Below are 16,352 nucleotides of genomic sequence, written 5' to 3' on the forward strand. Positions count from 1 at the left end.
TGTAATTGAAAATACTAGTTAACTCTTTAAACTTCGGCTTCATCCATTTGACTGTTGGAAATACCTTATTTCTTGTAGCTGGAGGGTAATCATTCATTCAGCAGCTAGACATGAAAGGTACTCAGGCTTTTCTTTGCCTCACATCACAAAAAGCACCTTTATTTATGTTTATACAGACTTGGAATATGAACTTAAGATTTCAAAAAGACCCTTGTTTTATCCTTTGATCAACTTTTAATATCATTCTGATGCTTATATTCTCATATAAAGTGGTTATTGTATTAAAGCAAGAAGTAAAATAATGAATTTTGAAATATTGGTGACATTAATGACACTTTTCAGATTTGACAAATATGATGAATCAAACACATGTTCATCTCTCAGCAGCAGTGTAAAAACCCATACTCTCCATGAAATTATTCACAAATCCTTCTTTGTTCTCTTTTAGAAACCGATCTTCAAACAAACACGATGCCAGGTGGGAAAAGCAGTTCTTAGGACGTCCATCAATCATAATCACTAACTAGATGTGAAGATTCATATTTCACCCCTAAAAACTTGACATTTTTAACCATGCATGCTTTATCTTCATAATAAAACACCTTTCTGCTTTAACATATTTTCACTGAGTTTAAAATGAAAGAGATTTTTTTTTTTTAGCTAAAATAAATTTTCAGCTGAAATTTCTGTTGGGTTTATCCGTCTGTGGCAGAAACAAGTTGCAACAATTTATTCATACGGTATCATCATATAAACATAATTTAGCAACATATTTGCAAATCTCTGAAGGTTTAACCTGATTATTTACTCAGTTTAGATGCTAGTGAGCGTTCCTGCACGGAAACAGTGACGTGTTGCAAGAGCCCTAAAATCTTGCTCACAGAGTAGAACCAGTAAGTTGTAAAAATGAATATTTGTTTGTTAAAAGCATTATAAAATGTTCTTAAGTAAATTCAGAGCTGTGATGCATCTTTTAAGAAGTTATCTCAGTTGTGCAACAGAATCAGGGTAAGGCTCGGATTGCGAGAATTTCCTTGGCGTGTCCGAACTCGTCTTCTTTAGCTCACCTGTGACAGTTCTTCAGAACACGCTTTAGTTTATTTTTATTCTCATATTTTCCCCCATAGACAGAGCCTATGGTGTTATGTTTTGAGTTTTTACACAACAATAAAATACAGGTGTATATTTTTATTTTGGTAACTAGAGAAGAGTTTGTGTGGGTATTTTTTTCTAAAGTGAGAAATGGTTTTAAAAATTATTGAGGTGTTTTAGCGGCTGAAAGAAGTAGCAGTAAAAGTATTTACTAGAATACTAATTAAATGGCAAAAATTAACAAATTGTGATCTGCTTGTAAGAAAAGTCAGTTTTTTTAGAGAACTAATACAATTATTCTTCCTTTGATTCAAACTTTAGGCACATTCTTGCTTTATGTGATGTTTATATACACCATATGATCAGAGCATTTTGTAATAATCAACAACGAAAGAAGGAAATTTGCATTAAATTCAATTCAGTTTATTTATATAGTGCCAAATCACTCAAAATTAATCATGGAGTTCCTCAGGGCTCAGTGCTTGGACCAATACGTTTTATCTTATATATGCTTCCATTAGGTAAAGTTATTAAACAACAAGGGTTACATTTTCATTGTTATGCTGATGATACAGTTATATGTGTCCATGAAACCCAATGAATCCAATCAGCTACTTAGACTACAAGCATGTCTTAAAGATATAAAAACCTGGATAACCCTTAATATTCTGCTTTTGAATACAGACAGTATTGAGGTTTTGTTTTTTTATACAGAGACTAGGAATAGCAGTTAATATATGCCCTAATATTGTAATATTTGACTTTTGTATAAAAAAAAAATATGAAAAATGTCTGTCCTGCATTAAAAGTGTGCAAAATCTGGCACATTTGCTCAACAAACAGTAAAGTAGCTGTCAAATGATAATTTTAGATTCATTTAAAGTTTAATTTTGCTAAAAAAGAATCCAATCCATTAAATTTCAACATAGTACATATTCCTTTAGCTCAAAATCACTAAAAACGATTTCTAATGATCAGTTGCCCAGAACTAAACAATAAATGACAAATAATGGGTGACTGAGACGGTTACACCCTTATATTCTGACGTCAGCATATTGTTTATGGTCATTTCAGACTTCTGCTTTTTACGCTGCGTTCATCTAAAGTGCAGTTTTACCAGGTCAAAGTTAATTTCAGCTAGTCAGAAAAAAAGACTTCTTCACTACCTGATCCTTTTCCTTTTGTTTTTTCCGCTCATCTTATTTCCTGTAGTGTTCCAGATTTTTATTTTATTTATTTTTTTTTGACACATTTTCTTTCTTGGTTTTTCTCTCCCGCTTGTGCTTCGTGAACCCTGTTGTTTTGTCTGTCGCTGCTCTTATCAGCAGCCGGAAAAACAAATGTATCACAGTTACAGCGATAAGGCTCGGTGATTCAACAAAAAGGTATTTCAGTGGCCGGATGTTTACTTTGAAATATACCTGTTCGTTAACTGTAGCTCTCAGGTCACATGGTTTAACCAAGAGGAAATGTTTCGATGGAATCAAAAAAAGGCGACAGGGATATTTGAGTTCAAGTGAAAAGGATTGAACCTCGGATTTATTTGGACAAATGTATTTCATAGCTGCTGTTTGGTGTGTTGCTCAGCTGTTAGAACATTAGCACTAATTCTGCTCGCAGCGGCTACACTGTACACTTTGTGCTGTTCATTTCAAAATTCCTGGCTGCTGACTGTGCCGTTTGGTCGTTCTTCGTGTAAAAGCTCTTTGTGTTTGAGTAACGAGATAAAGGCCCAAGAGTTTGTGTAGTTTTTGTGATAGTACATCAGGAAAAAAGCGGTCGATGGAGCTGTAATGTGAACAGCCTCTCTGCCGCGATGTTAAACTTTGTGTTGACAGAGACTAAAGTCAGTAAATGGTTGACAGGGAAACCCGCGTCTATTTTTAGAAAAAAAAAAAAAATTAAAATCATCTCCGATTTGTCAGATAAATGTGGTTTGTGGCATCTTTTTCAAACACTTTTGAATCGAAAAAAAAAAAGTCATTATTTCCATCTGTTTGCTGCGGCTGATAACCTCAACTGGTTCAACTGGTACATATTTGTATTTTTGTCCCATTTTTGTTTCTTTGTATTTTTTCCTGTCTGCTTACCAAAAAAGGTTTCAGATTCAGTCACATAAACCCTACATGTGCAACAAACTGCTCTCTGACCTCGTTTCACTCTGCTTTCACCCTCTATATAGAGTATTTCACTTTTGTTTCAATTGACAACTTGTAAGTTTAATCTAAACTTAAAAAAAAAAAAAAAAAAACTCACTAGATTCCCTCAAAGCATGTAAACTTTTTAATTGCACATTTATTTGTACACCTGTTTCATTTAGCTGTAAACTTTAGCTTTAGCTTCTAAACTGTCTTTTTTATTATGTTAAAAATGTTCTGGCACATTTGAGTTGAGTATTAAACCAAGTTCAAAGTGAGATAATTTGAATGTAAAAAAAAACAATGTCTAAGTGATAAAAGTGGAATCAATATGAAAGATAAAAACTCTTTTGTCATTTAAAAATGTGTCATTTTAATAAACACTTCATATTTGGTCAAGAAAATCTAGTTCAAGCAGACTAAACAGGCTGTTGTCATATGTACTACGTTCCTTGAACGTCACATAAGTTTATTTGAGGAGGTTGCACATGGGTGCCACATGGCAGAATCACAACCTACTCTTTGAGTTGTGTTAACTGTCAATCTCATTTAGTTTTGTTTTGTATTGGATTAAATATTTTGCCCAATCAGGTGGGAGTGGGTGGGATTAATGGTGCGCTGCATGGGACGTGGGTCAGCCTCCTCAAACAAGCTTATGTGACGTTCAACAGCCTGTTTTATCTGCTTGATTAGATTTTCTTGACCAAATATGAACTGTTTTTTAAATTACAAATTTTTAAATGACAAAAAAAAAGTTGTTTATATTTCATATTTATTCCACTTTTATTACTTAGACATTGTCTTTTGAAACTCAAATGATATCACTATTAACTTGGTTTAATACTTAGTTTGTATTATAACGCACGGTTCAAACTGGGCTACAAACAGAAGCAATATGTTAAAGTTTATGTTGCTGCCTCACAGTTTAAGACTTTTCAGCGTCTTCTGTAGTTGTAAAAGTTGCAGATCTGAGTTTGTAGCAGCACGAATGCTCATGGAACGAGATAAATTACGCCAAAGTCATGTCAAGAAAATAATTCTCAGTTGACTTTTATTACATATGGCTGTGATCATATCTAAGGTCAAACTCGACTTCATTGTTGTTTGAATCATTTATAAAGTAACACTGTATTTAAAGTAAAAGATGATGCAAAGGCCGTGTTTCTTCACAGTGTGTCCAACGTGATCGTTGTGCAGTGTTTGTCGCAGCTAACCACTGGTTTCCTCTTGTGTTTTTCAGCATTCAGTCACCGTATTAACAACAGCTCTGCACATTGCTGGTAAGTCCGTCTGATAGCTGTATTTGTCACGGAGTCGTGCACTCAGATGTATTTTTATCTGGATGGGATGGTTGAACAGCACGTTACAAGAAAACAATTTGACGATTTTTCACTGTAAACAGACAACGATCTAAACACTTTCCCTTTATTAGCAGAAGAGTTTTACATTTCATCCATTCATTATCTTTTACCCACTTCTTCCTTTTTGGGTAGTGGGGGTCACTGGTGCCCATATCCAGCAATCATTGTATGAGAGGCAGAGGACACCCTGGACAGGTCTCCAGTCCATCACAGGGACACACAGAGACAAACGAGACAAAAAGCCATTCACTCTCTCACTCACACCTAGGGACAATTTAGAGTTACCAATCAGCCGAACATGCATGTTTTTGGTCTGTGGGAGGAAAGTGGAGTACCCAGAGAAAACCCACGCATGCACCGAGAGAACATGCAAACTCCACCCAGAAAGGTCCCGGGCTGGTATTTGAACCGGCGACCTTCTCGCTGAGAGGCAGCAGCTCTACCAACTGAGCCACCATAAAATGTTGATGCTAATTACGTGAATGTTTTCGAAGCATTCACACTATTGTGATCCATTTGTCGTCCACGTTTTTCTGCATCTTTCTCGTTCCACAATTTTTGGTGCTACTTCAACAAGTCATAAATCGAAACGTTCAGCTCATACAGGACAATCCTGTTATGACTTTTGGTATTGGTGCAACTTTAGCTTTTTGAAATATTTAATCTTTTCCGCCCTTTTTTTTTTTCCTTACAGAAAATGAATTGAGCTCATTTTACATCCTTCATATCTTTAGATCGGTTTACAACCATTTACTGCTCCTTTCACATTTTGTTATGGTTCAGCTTCTTTCAGCTTCCTTATGCAAATGTAAACATGTTTTCAGCTACTTCTAGCTGTTTTCAGCTATTCTTTCAGCTGTTTTGTGCTCCTTTCAGATTCTTTCTGCTAACTACGACATTTTTGTGCTTCTTTTAACTTATTTCTGCTGATTCCAGCTTGTTATACTCCTTTCAGCTTATTTCTGCTACCTTCAGCTTTTTCTGCTATTTCAGTTACTATTTAGCTGATTTATGCTAATTTCAGCATTTTCAGCTCAATCCATAATTTTTGCGCTCATTTAAACTTTTTTCAGCCTAATTCAGCAAAAATGTGCTTTCTCGAATTCCTTCTGATAATTTCAGCTTCTTTCTGCCTTTTTAGCTACTATACAGCTGTTTTGTCAATTTCTGCTTTTTTCAGATGTTTACTTTCTTTGTGCTCATTTCTGCTTCTTTAAGCCTAACTGGTCCCAATTGTTTCCTCTCAACTTTATTTTGGTATGTTAAGCTTCTTACTGCACTTTCGGCTACTGTTCAGATATTTTTGCTATTTTCAGCTTTTTTTTTTTTTAAGCTAATTGCTGTGCTCATCTCTCCTTATTTAAACTAAATTCAGCAAATATGTGTTCTTTCTGCTTTCTTCTACCTGTTCTTCCAGTTCAGCTAGATTTCAGCATTGTTTTTAGCTAATTTCAGCTGTTTTCAGCAATAAGCATTCACACTGCATTTTTGCTGGAAATGCAATTTCTCTAGTTCAAATATAGACCAGTGCAAACATGAGCATATTAAGACTCATAGCAACAACAGATGTGCAGATAAACGTGTCACCCTTTAGCTACCAGCATGGTGGCGTCACACTTGTCACTGACGATGTGTTTATCTGTGTCTCATCAAGTCGGCCAGTCGCTATTGAAACCGTTGGTACCAAAGCTGTCAACACATAGTTTAAAAAAAAAAAAAGAAGTAACTTTGAGTGTATTTGTGCAGAAACAGGGTCAGAGCTTCCTGTATGTGTTGAAACACCTGAATGTGTGTCTGCCTGGGAGGCTTTGAATAAGACTCAGTCTGAGCCCCGGAGCTTTTTTCCTGCAGCGCCTCTGACGCTCACGACAACCGGTTGTTTGTCTTTGATCTGCCAGCAGCACCAGACAACACACAGGACTAAAGTCAAACTAACCAGAAGCTGCTGATGCCTCTGCTAACCTCAAACCAGTTTTCCTTCTGAAGATAACATCTCTGACTTATAGTCTGTGATGATCAGTGTTAAAGTTGTAGTGTGTAAACACCCCTATGTGTTATTCTAGATCTAGCTCTGTAATTACAATTAAATTACAGAAAGCACTTTGTTTGTTAAATATGTCTGCATTGTAAGCCTGATAACTCCATATTTCCTTTCGTTTATACCTTTTTAACCACCTTCAGCCCAGAAAAGATGGCTGCAGTAACAGATGCCTGCTTTGCATGATAAGAGCTTGAATCAGAATTTTAAATAGTGTTTAAAAACAATTATTTGCTGGAGTGTTCCTGAGCTCAGGTAGTATCCTGAACTGTTTTTAATGCAGTCCCACCTGAGGTCCTGAAGGGCCATTTATAATTTACTTTCCGTCACGTTCTTTCCAATTTCACTAGATTCTTAAAACTTTTACTTCTCAACTTTAATTGTGCAGGCAATCAAAGCCCATCAAATTATTTGGTAATTAGCAACATCTGGACAGATTACACATCTGATAAAAATAGCATCACTTGTGCTCACGTCATAAGCCAGGGGTGGGCAACTATTGTTCCCAAAGGGCCAAATCAAATATTTAAAGCAATAGAATGGGTGCTTAAAGAATTTGCAAAATACATTTTTATTAAGACACAAAATCAAAAAAAAAAAAAAAAAAAAATTCAGGCTTTTTGTTGTTGTTGTTGTAGCATCTCAGTAAAAATATGTCCCCAAATACCCTGTAGAAATAGAAGACACATTTTCTGTAAAATGGCTCTTGTGACAATAAATTACACTAAATATGAGGTGAGGGGGGTTATATATTCGAATTTTGGAGTCTTTAAGGTTCAGTCTAGTTTTAGAATCACAAGTTTAAAAAAAAAAAAGGTTTTATGTATTGATCCAAGATGTTTAATCAAAATCAGAATGAGCTTTATTGTCATTGCACCAAAGCACAACAAATTTATGTTTCAGTACATCCCGTCCAAGAGAAACATAAATAAACAGACATGAGATAAGACAACAGACATTACCGTATTTTCTGCTGTACACGTCACACTGTCCTATAAGTCGTGTCAGTCCAAATATGTCCAATAAAGTGGAAAAATCCATAAATAAGTCGCTTTGACGTATAAGTTGCATCTATTACGCATCACCGCTGAAAATCCGGAAATGTGGGCCGGTGTTGTGCCAAAAATTGTTTGGCTGCCAAATGGCGGCCACAGGAGCGTGCACAGGAGGACTTGCTGTGCATTTCTAGGAAATTTAACAAGATAACCACCTAAAACCAATTATTTGTTTGCTCGACAATATAGTAAAGGTGTGTCTCAGTTGAACTTTTACTTAATAAATGCACTTTAATGGTCAAATTAACTGCATTTTGCCGGGGCGGTGCAGTGAAATGAAGCTGGTTTCACGGTTGCACCTGGCAAGCTGGACGAAGGTGGCAGGCTATGGAAAGCTGATTGTGTCATTAGTAGCCACTTTTACCTATTACATGACAGAATGGCATGCCGTACAACTCGTGTGCCATCTAGTGGCTGAAAATGTTAGTGTTCAATATTTTCAGTCAGAATTAATGAAAATGGCCATATCTCAGCCAAAAATTGTTTTATAAATATGGGAAAATCCATAAATAAGTCGCTTTGACGTATAAGTCGCAGAGCATGCAAATTATGAAAAAAACAACAGCAACAAAAAATGTGATTTATAGGTGGGAAAATACGGTAAAATAAACTTCCCTATGTTTCATTCATAGATGTTTTCATCATCTTAAAAAAAAAAGTTGTTTTCTTTTCAGTTAAGAGTTTTGGGAGCCGGATGGAGATTATCCAAGGGCCACTTTTGGCCCCCAGGCTGTATGCTGCCCACATCTGTCCTAAGCCATTTCTCAACCCATGCATAATTCATCTTTAGAGCATCGTTATACAGTTATCTCCACTGTTGTTAGCTGCACCCTCAAACTTTGCATAAATTAGACCATTTGTCATAAATTAGACCATTTGTCATAAATTAGACCATTTGTCATAAATTAGACCATTTGTCATAAATTAGACCATTTGTCATGGCCGTAACTGCCTCTAAATGCTATTTTTAGGGACTTATCAAGCTGTTTCAGCTGAATGGAGTTCATTCTGTTGTGCTCTGTGAAGCTGCGCTGTCATCTTCATTGGGGAAATGCACATTGTGTGTAGGAGTGTCTCCAGTTTCAGTTAGTCTGTAACCTAATCTCCACATGACGTTCCACAGTGATAATGATGTTTTGAAGGGATTGTCTGTGAAGTCAACGTTAAGATCTACGTCTGAAAAGATGAGAAATTCTTCAGCGCTCTGTTATGATTGTATCCTCTCCTCACTTTGTTTCTCTACAGGCCAAAACATCTCGCCATTTTATTCCCCGTGATCAACTTGTGCAGCCCAAAGAGGCACATGGGTGGATCCGCCTGGCTTCCTGTGAAAGACTCGTTCGACGGGATATTCTATCGCAACCCATTTGCCTCTTTCTGTCTGGCTGACAAGGACTGGAAATCTGAATCAACCAAAGCAATGGATTGTCAGGGTTTGGACTGTGCGCTGTTAACACAACTATTTAGAATTTATTTGTTTTTATTTCCTCTTTTACCACTGGGTTGCTTCCTCCTTTGACCCGTTACTTCCACATGCTGTTGATGAACATTATGGCTTCAGTTTGGTCTATCCTGGAGAAACCCAGAACACAGAGAACTTGTGCTATTGAGACCTTTTTTGGTTTAAAGTTGATGGAGTGATGAGAGTGATGAATGATTTGTCTTTATCCTGCTAGAAACCTGAGGGAAAAACACACACATGCAAGTAACATCAATCAACTGTGATTTCATACGTGCATGAGTGATCACAACCATAGTGCCCACACAAGTAGAAGATCAGGTATTCTGCTTTAAATAGCATCTAAAATAGTAGTATTCATCTTGCTGCTGGTGCCAGGAGGGTGGAGTTTTCCTGATAAGAACAACTTCAAAAGCGGCAGTAGATTTTAGTTCACTTTGAAGCTCAAGAGCTTTGTTGGAAGTCGCTTGGATCCATGATACCTCAGTTTGTTTGGTGCTCACCATGGTGAAAGACGGTTACTGGTGTACCTGCTCAGTCCACACTGCCAGAAACGTAGATATTTTTTTGTTTATTTTATTTTGCGTTGAAGCCACTATGAAAATATATCGGTATCACTCCCCTTTTTAGTTCCCCAAGCCTCATTATTATTATTTTTCTACAAAAGTATGCCATATTTATTCAATTAAAATAACTGTAAAGGTGATTTTCAGACACTTTTTAGGACAGGTCCCCTTAGACAAAACATGTTTAAAATTAGCTAGCATGGTCATTGGTATTTATGACATATAGTCAAAGACGTCTGAGATAAAAAGACATAAAATCCAACTTAAAAAAGACCAGAATTTAACATTGAAGCAATTATTCAAATATATATAATGTTACGTTCATGTACCTTTTAAGACACCAGCTGAAGCATGAGGACTGCATCCAATAATGGTCAGTCAGGTCATCTGGACAGTTTCTGTTTTGTGGAAAGACAGGGCGTCATCGGTCTAAGGAGTCCCAAGTAAACTGTTTCCCCACCAAGCAGTACACTCCTTTAGTGGACCAACCAGTTTACTAGGACTGCAGTATGGTTACCCAAAGTCAGAAATACAGTTTCTTTTTTTTGGGGGGGAAAAACTTTTTTCAACAAGGTCCCATCACTGCAGCCCGTCATGCAGGACCTGCTAACTGCCAACAGGCTATTGCTTTCATTTTGCATCTTTAGGCAGCAAAATAGGATATCCACCCTGCCACCAGTTTATTTGATCCACTAATTGAAACTGTTGCTTTATGAATTGTTTTAATGAAGCAATTATGCCCCAAAATAGGAAATAAACAGGTGAGCAATCACTTGTTGGTCACTTCTTGCCACATGCTCTCTTGTACAAGTCCATGATAACTTAGAATTTAGACACATTTTTTTTCTCTAAACCATTGGTTCCCAACTCAGGTCCTTGAGGAACACCATCCTGCATGTTTTAGTTGTTTTCTTGCTCCAACACACCAGATTCAGTGATTTAATTACTTCCTCATGTTCTGCAGAAGCCTGTTAACTCATTGATTTAAATCAGTTGTGTCAAAGCAGGGAAACAACTGAGACATGCAGGATGGTGGTCCTCAAGGATCATGATTGGGAACCTTTGCAAAGTGTCCCGTTTTGACCTTTGCTGGCCTCCTGGTTTTTTTCCTGGCCTGTGCTTTATCTTTATCAGCCATTTGATAGAGGATCCTTCCTGTTTTTTTTTTTTTAAATCTTTCTGTCCTGGAAACTCAGGAGGACTCAGGCTGAGGAGGCGGAACGGTTCAGTACGGCAGAAGCAAGACTGAGCCTGCAGGACCATGGTGCTCAGCCTCAGCAGGAAGGCATTTGTGGGCAGTGACATACGTTTGAGGTTTTGGAGGGAAAATGATGAGCTTCACATCAAAGCTATTCTTCTTTATTTTAATCACAATTAGTTTGTTTTAGACTAAATTATAAAACTTGGGGGGTCATTAGAACATAATATGTGAAAATGAACACTTGTATTATTTTGGGCCTGTTGAGTATTTTGCCATCAACCTCAAAATATATATTTTTTAATCAATGTGTGTGATCTCAGACTTCAACGTGCACTGATCTCCAGTATAAAAAAGTATTTATTTGTTTAGTTAAGAATATTATGATGACTGGAGCTGAAGATCATATAGCTTGTCAGCAGATCGCACATCCAGAGGTTTTCACCCAAAACTCAAGCTGAATCTTGAAATGTTTAACATATATTGAAGTCTTTAGTTTGGGATGATACAAAGCACAGAATGTATTAATAACTACATGTAGATATGTTGTTATATTGTCCTAAATGAGACGTGTTCATATATTTTTAAACACCACAAGAAAAACTGCCCTGATTGTAAATATTAGTAATATTGTACTAAACTGCTAACTTTTTTTTTTTTTGGATGATATATGTGGGGATCAATTTCTTGTTATGAATGATTACTTACAGCAATGCTTTGTTAATGTTTACAGATTTATTTTTGCCTTGTTTAAAATTGTGTATACATGATGAGGTCTACCAGCTGAAATTCATCTTTTAACAGCCTTGTAAAAAGTTATTGAAATATTTTCCTAATTTTGACTGGTTTGTTGCATTTTTTTTTTGTCCAAAGTGTTACACTGAGATCTCATTTTAAATAGTTAAAAAAAAAACAAAGAGACCAATCAGGCTCTGTTTGTGTGTTCAAACCGTCCAATCACAGCGTTCGCCTGAGCACGTCGGAGGGACTTCAGGCGGGCGGAGCGTTATTTGTCCTCACTTGCCGTGCCTGGATCTCCTCGACACATTTTAGAAACAATCTGTCTTAACAAGTCTCGCTTCAGTTTGAGCGTGAACCTTTGAATGAAAACAAAGACACGATCTGCTCCACAATAAGAAGTAACAGGTTTTATTTTTTCATACTGATCAGACACTATATTTGTTGTTCATGTCCATGCGATTAAAGACTTGGATGTCTTGACTAAAACCTTAGACATTTTGCTCAGGTGTTGTTTTGTGTGATTCTAGAGATATTAAAATATCCACTGTACATAATGTCAGGAAATAAATGTCCGGTACACATTTTAAATGTCACAGTTTCCACAGTTATGACTAGTTAGGTTAAGTTATTGTTTATTTGCCAGGTTAACACAAGGTTCAATGAAATGTTCAGGATGAGAAGAATTGTTTCGACTTGCTAAAAAAAAACAAGAAATACTAAAGCATGCAATAAAAGTACCAAATAAAGTAGCATAGAAATAGAAATATAATATTTACAAGATCCAAATAAAATATGGTAAACAGCATGCTAGAATATAACAGTGCAAGTAGGATTGATGAGTATTTCACAGGTTAAAAGTGCATGATATATAATGCACATAACATAAACTACACAGGTTGTGTGACAGGTTATTACACAGGTAGTGTGTAACATTGAGATGAATTATGAGGTAGTGACATACATGATAGTTATAAACTCTAGTGTTGGGTTTTTATTCAGGTAAAATTATTTCACTAGTTTCTACATAAAGTTCTGGGACAAATTAAGAGAACACTTTTATTTTATTTATGTATTAAGATTTTCTCTGACCTTAATTTTTATTGTGTTTGAGGAAAATAAACATTTTTGTTTTATTCTACAATCCACAAAATTTCATCCAAATTTCCAATAAATACCGTAAAGTATGGCATTTCTATGCAGAACATGACAAATGGGCAGAATTACAGAAAAAGTGCAGCGTTTTCAGAACCTAAAGCAAAAGAGACATTTAGTTTTAGGCATCACGCTATTAAAGTTTAATTAAAGAGATCAGAAATAAACATTTGGAGCAAAAAACATGAATTTTATTCACAGCTTTGATGCACTCCACACATCTGTCCCACATGGCTGAATAAGCTCAGGTTAAATGGCTTGTGGTTGTCCATCTTCCTATTGATCACACCAAAACACAACCCTTACTGTATCCCTCTACCAGTTAAGGTAAAACAACATATTTCCTCACTCGTTTTCTTTGTAACTCTCTAGGCATAGTCAATAGTATTTTGTTTAAATTCAATTTTTTTGTCATTATTACCATGTTTTTACCATCCATCAGATCATTCAGCCAGAGGTTAATTACTCCAAAGCTTGTTTTTATACTTTTCCTTGTTAAATAAGACACAGTTCAGGTGATCAGTACTTCATTAAGTAGAACGAGTGCTCGTGTTCAACAGACGCTGGAATTAAATGACTCGTACACAGAGATGCCAATTTCAGACAAAATTAACTTTTAACAGCCTTGCTATGCAAAACATAGCAGTGGTCCCTTCATTTGTTCTAGATATTTTTACTAAACCAAACAAAAGTATAAACGCAACACTTTTGTTTTTGCTTCTATTTGTTCATGAGCTGAAGACAAAGACGTTTTCAACGTACACAAGATATCCCTTTTCTTTCAAATATTCACAGATGTGTGTAAATCTGTGTTAGTGAGCACTTCTCCTTTGCCGAGATAATCTATGCACCTCACAGGCGTGACATGTCAAGATGCTGATAGACAGCATGATTATTGAACAGATGTGCCTTAGGCTGACCACAATAAAAGGCCACTCTAAAACGTGCAGTTTTATCACGCAGCTCAATGACACAGATGTTGCAGGTTTTGAGGGAGAGTACAACTGGCATGCTCATTGTAGGAATGTCCACATGAGCTGTTGCTCATGAATCGAATGCTCATTTTTCTACCATAAGCCGTCTCCAAAGGCATTTCAGAGAATTTGGCAGTACATCCAACCGGCCTCACAACCTGTAATCACACCAGCCCGCATCCAGCACCTTCACCTCCAAGATCATCTGAGACCAGCCACCAGCTGCTGCAACAATCGGTTTGCATAACCAAAGACTTTCTGCACAAACTATCAAACCGTCTCACATGCATGCTCATCATCCTCATCTGGGTCTCCATCTGACTGCAGTTTGTTGTCAAAACTGACCTGAGTGGGCAAATGCTCACATTCGATGGTGCATGGCACATTGGAGAGGTGTTCTCTTTATGGGTGAATCCCAGTGTCACTGTACAGGGCAGAGGGCAGACTGTATGGACGGTGCTGTGTGGGTGAGCACTTTGCTGATGTCAGCGTTGTGAACCAAGTGGCCCATGGTGGAGGTGGAGTTATGATATGAGCAGGCGTATGTGTCTAAGGCACACCCGTGCAATAATCATGCTGTCTAATCATCATCTTGATATGCCACACCTGCGAGGTGGATGGAATATCTCAGCAAAGGAGAAGTGCTCACTAACACAGAAGTACACATTTGTGAACAATATTTGAGAGATAAAGACTCCGGCCGTATTTTCCGGCGTATAAGCTGCAGGTTTTTTTTGCAAAGATTTGTCAGTCCTGAGACTTATACGCTGAAGCGACTTTTTTTTCCCTCCATATTCCTAACGCAATTTTTGACTGATGCTTTAAATTTTTAAGAACTGCAACAGCGAGTGCTCCCGTGCACGCTCGCTTCACTCAGCTGGTGCAGGCAGAGGAACGCTGGAGAGCTAGCGGCTCCGGCTGCAATGGATGGATGGATGCATGGATGGATGAATGGATGGATGGATGGATGGATGGATGGATGGATGGCACTGTGCGACCCAGGTGAAATGATGCTGTTTTGATCATTAAATAAATGCAAAATAAACACGCTGGGTCAGCGGTGACACATAATAAATGCGACCTATATGTCAAAGCAACTTGTATGTTTTTTTCCTCTTCATGATGCTTTTTTTGACTGATGCGACTTATATTCCAGAAAATACGGTACATATTAAATAACTGGAAAAAAAAACTGTAACGTAAATCATCTTAATCATCAAATTTGATCTTCTACAGCTGTGCTGTGCAGAGATGCTGCACCTATTTCCTTAGTTGTTCCTTATCGTGCTCAGGAAGTTTTGCAGGTGCGCACATTCTGAAACGTGTGCATGGTTAGGATTTAAGATTCTAGTGTTTGTGCATTGATAAGAGAAGAATAAACAAATAGAAGAAGCCAGTCATATTTGAACATTTGAGAAACCTGCAGAATGAGCAAATGGTTAAAGAGCTCACCAAAGAGAGCCAGTGAAGGGGAATATAATGAAATAAATAAGGAATAACCAGAGAACTGACTCAAGGAGATGATAAGTCAGTGTAAACATATTTTAAGCCGTGGAATAAATAAATCATGAGTCAACCCCTTCTATGTTTTTTTGAAAACACACACTTCTTAAAAACGATGATGTTTCTTTTCTCACCCATTCATTCCCTAGAACTGCTCGTGTGTCAGCTTTGCTCTTTCTTTTTTTTTTGTAAGTATGACACAGTTATTACCTGGAAGTGAAGCCAACCCGAACAGGACTGACATCAGTGCTGCCCCCGTGTGTTCATGAGCCCAGGTGGAGAAGCTCATGACAAAACTTTTAAATGCTTCAAGTTGAATATGGCAAGCATCAGTGATTGACAGCTGCTCAGTTGGGTCCACAACAATCAGATGGAAGCTGCAGGTTAGGTAAAGTTAAACAGGCGTGTGATCGTGTTTGATTGCCAGGTATTCATCGTGCTGTCAATATTGTTTCAGTTAAATGAACTCAATCACATGAGATGGATCCACAGCATTTAGGAGCTTTAGCAGTGACGAGTGGGAGTTTCTACGTGTGTGTTCATGTAAACAGTGAGAGGCTGCAGACATGAAGCTGCAGCATGCATGCTTTTCATTTCCCTTCTTTACACTTCAACATAAAACAAGTCACCGTTGATCCAGGAGCAAATCAATTTAAACATCAGATGAAAAGACTGACACCATCAGAGTGAAATTTATTGGTGCTCCATCAGTTAATAAATTATCAATACATGAAACTGAACTTTAGGTGACTATGCACAATAATTAATTTGATTTAAATATCTTGAAGATCTCCTGCATCTTACCACTACATATAATCCATAGAACAAAACTTCTGTCTGTCTGTCTATCTGTGGATGGATAGATAGACAGACAGACAGACAGACAGAAAAACGTGTGTGTGTGTGAGTGACTGAAGTCTGCGGTGACTTGAACACACACTAAATCAACTGCACACTATTAAATACACAGAAACACAAAGGTTTTATAGTAACAGGGCGTAAAAGCCATGAGTACTTTTATTTACACATCTTTTTAAAGTTATTGTTTATTAGTGATGCATGAGACTGGACAAAT

At 37.1% G+C, this 16,352-nt stretch overlaps 1 protein-coding gene across 2 annotated transcripts in view; it reads left to right on the top strand.

Moving 5' to 3' along the window:
* The window catches only part of LOC119425346 (carcinoembryonic antigen-related cell adhesion molecule 8), a 33,034-nt gene extending 22,435 nt beyond the window's left edge, over positions 1–10,599 (top strand). The window contains exons 9-11 of one of the 2 annotated variants that reach the window (XM_037692864.1): positions 449–478; positions 4,471–4,510; positions 8,930–10,599. In XM_037692864.1, coding sequence (XP_037548792.1) covers positions 449–478; positions 4,471–4,489 — 49 coding nt within the window. In that variant the 3' untranslated portion in view covers positions 4,490–4,510; positions 8,930–10,599. The remainder of the gene's footprint in view (positions 1–448; positions 479–4,470; positions 4,511–8,929) is intronic. The other variant, XM_037692865.1, reaches the window with a different exon arrangement.
* The last annotated feature ends 5,753 nt before the right edge of the window (positions 10,600–16,352 follow it).

Source organism: Nematolebias whitei, chromosome 19, assembly GCF_014905685.2.
Source record: "Nematolebias whitei isolate Nwh7 chromosome 19, NemWhi1, whole genome shotgun sequence".
Taxonomy (NCBI): Eukaryota; Metazoa; Chordata; class Actinopteri; order Cyprinodontiformes; family Rivulidae; genus Nematolebias; species Nematolebias whitei.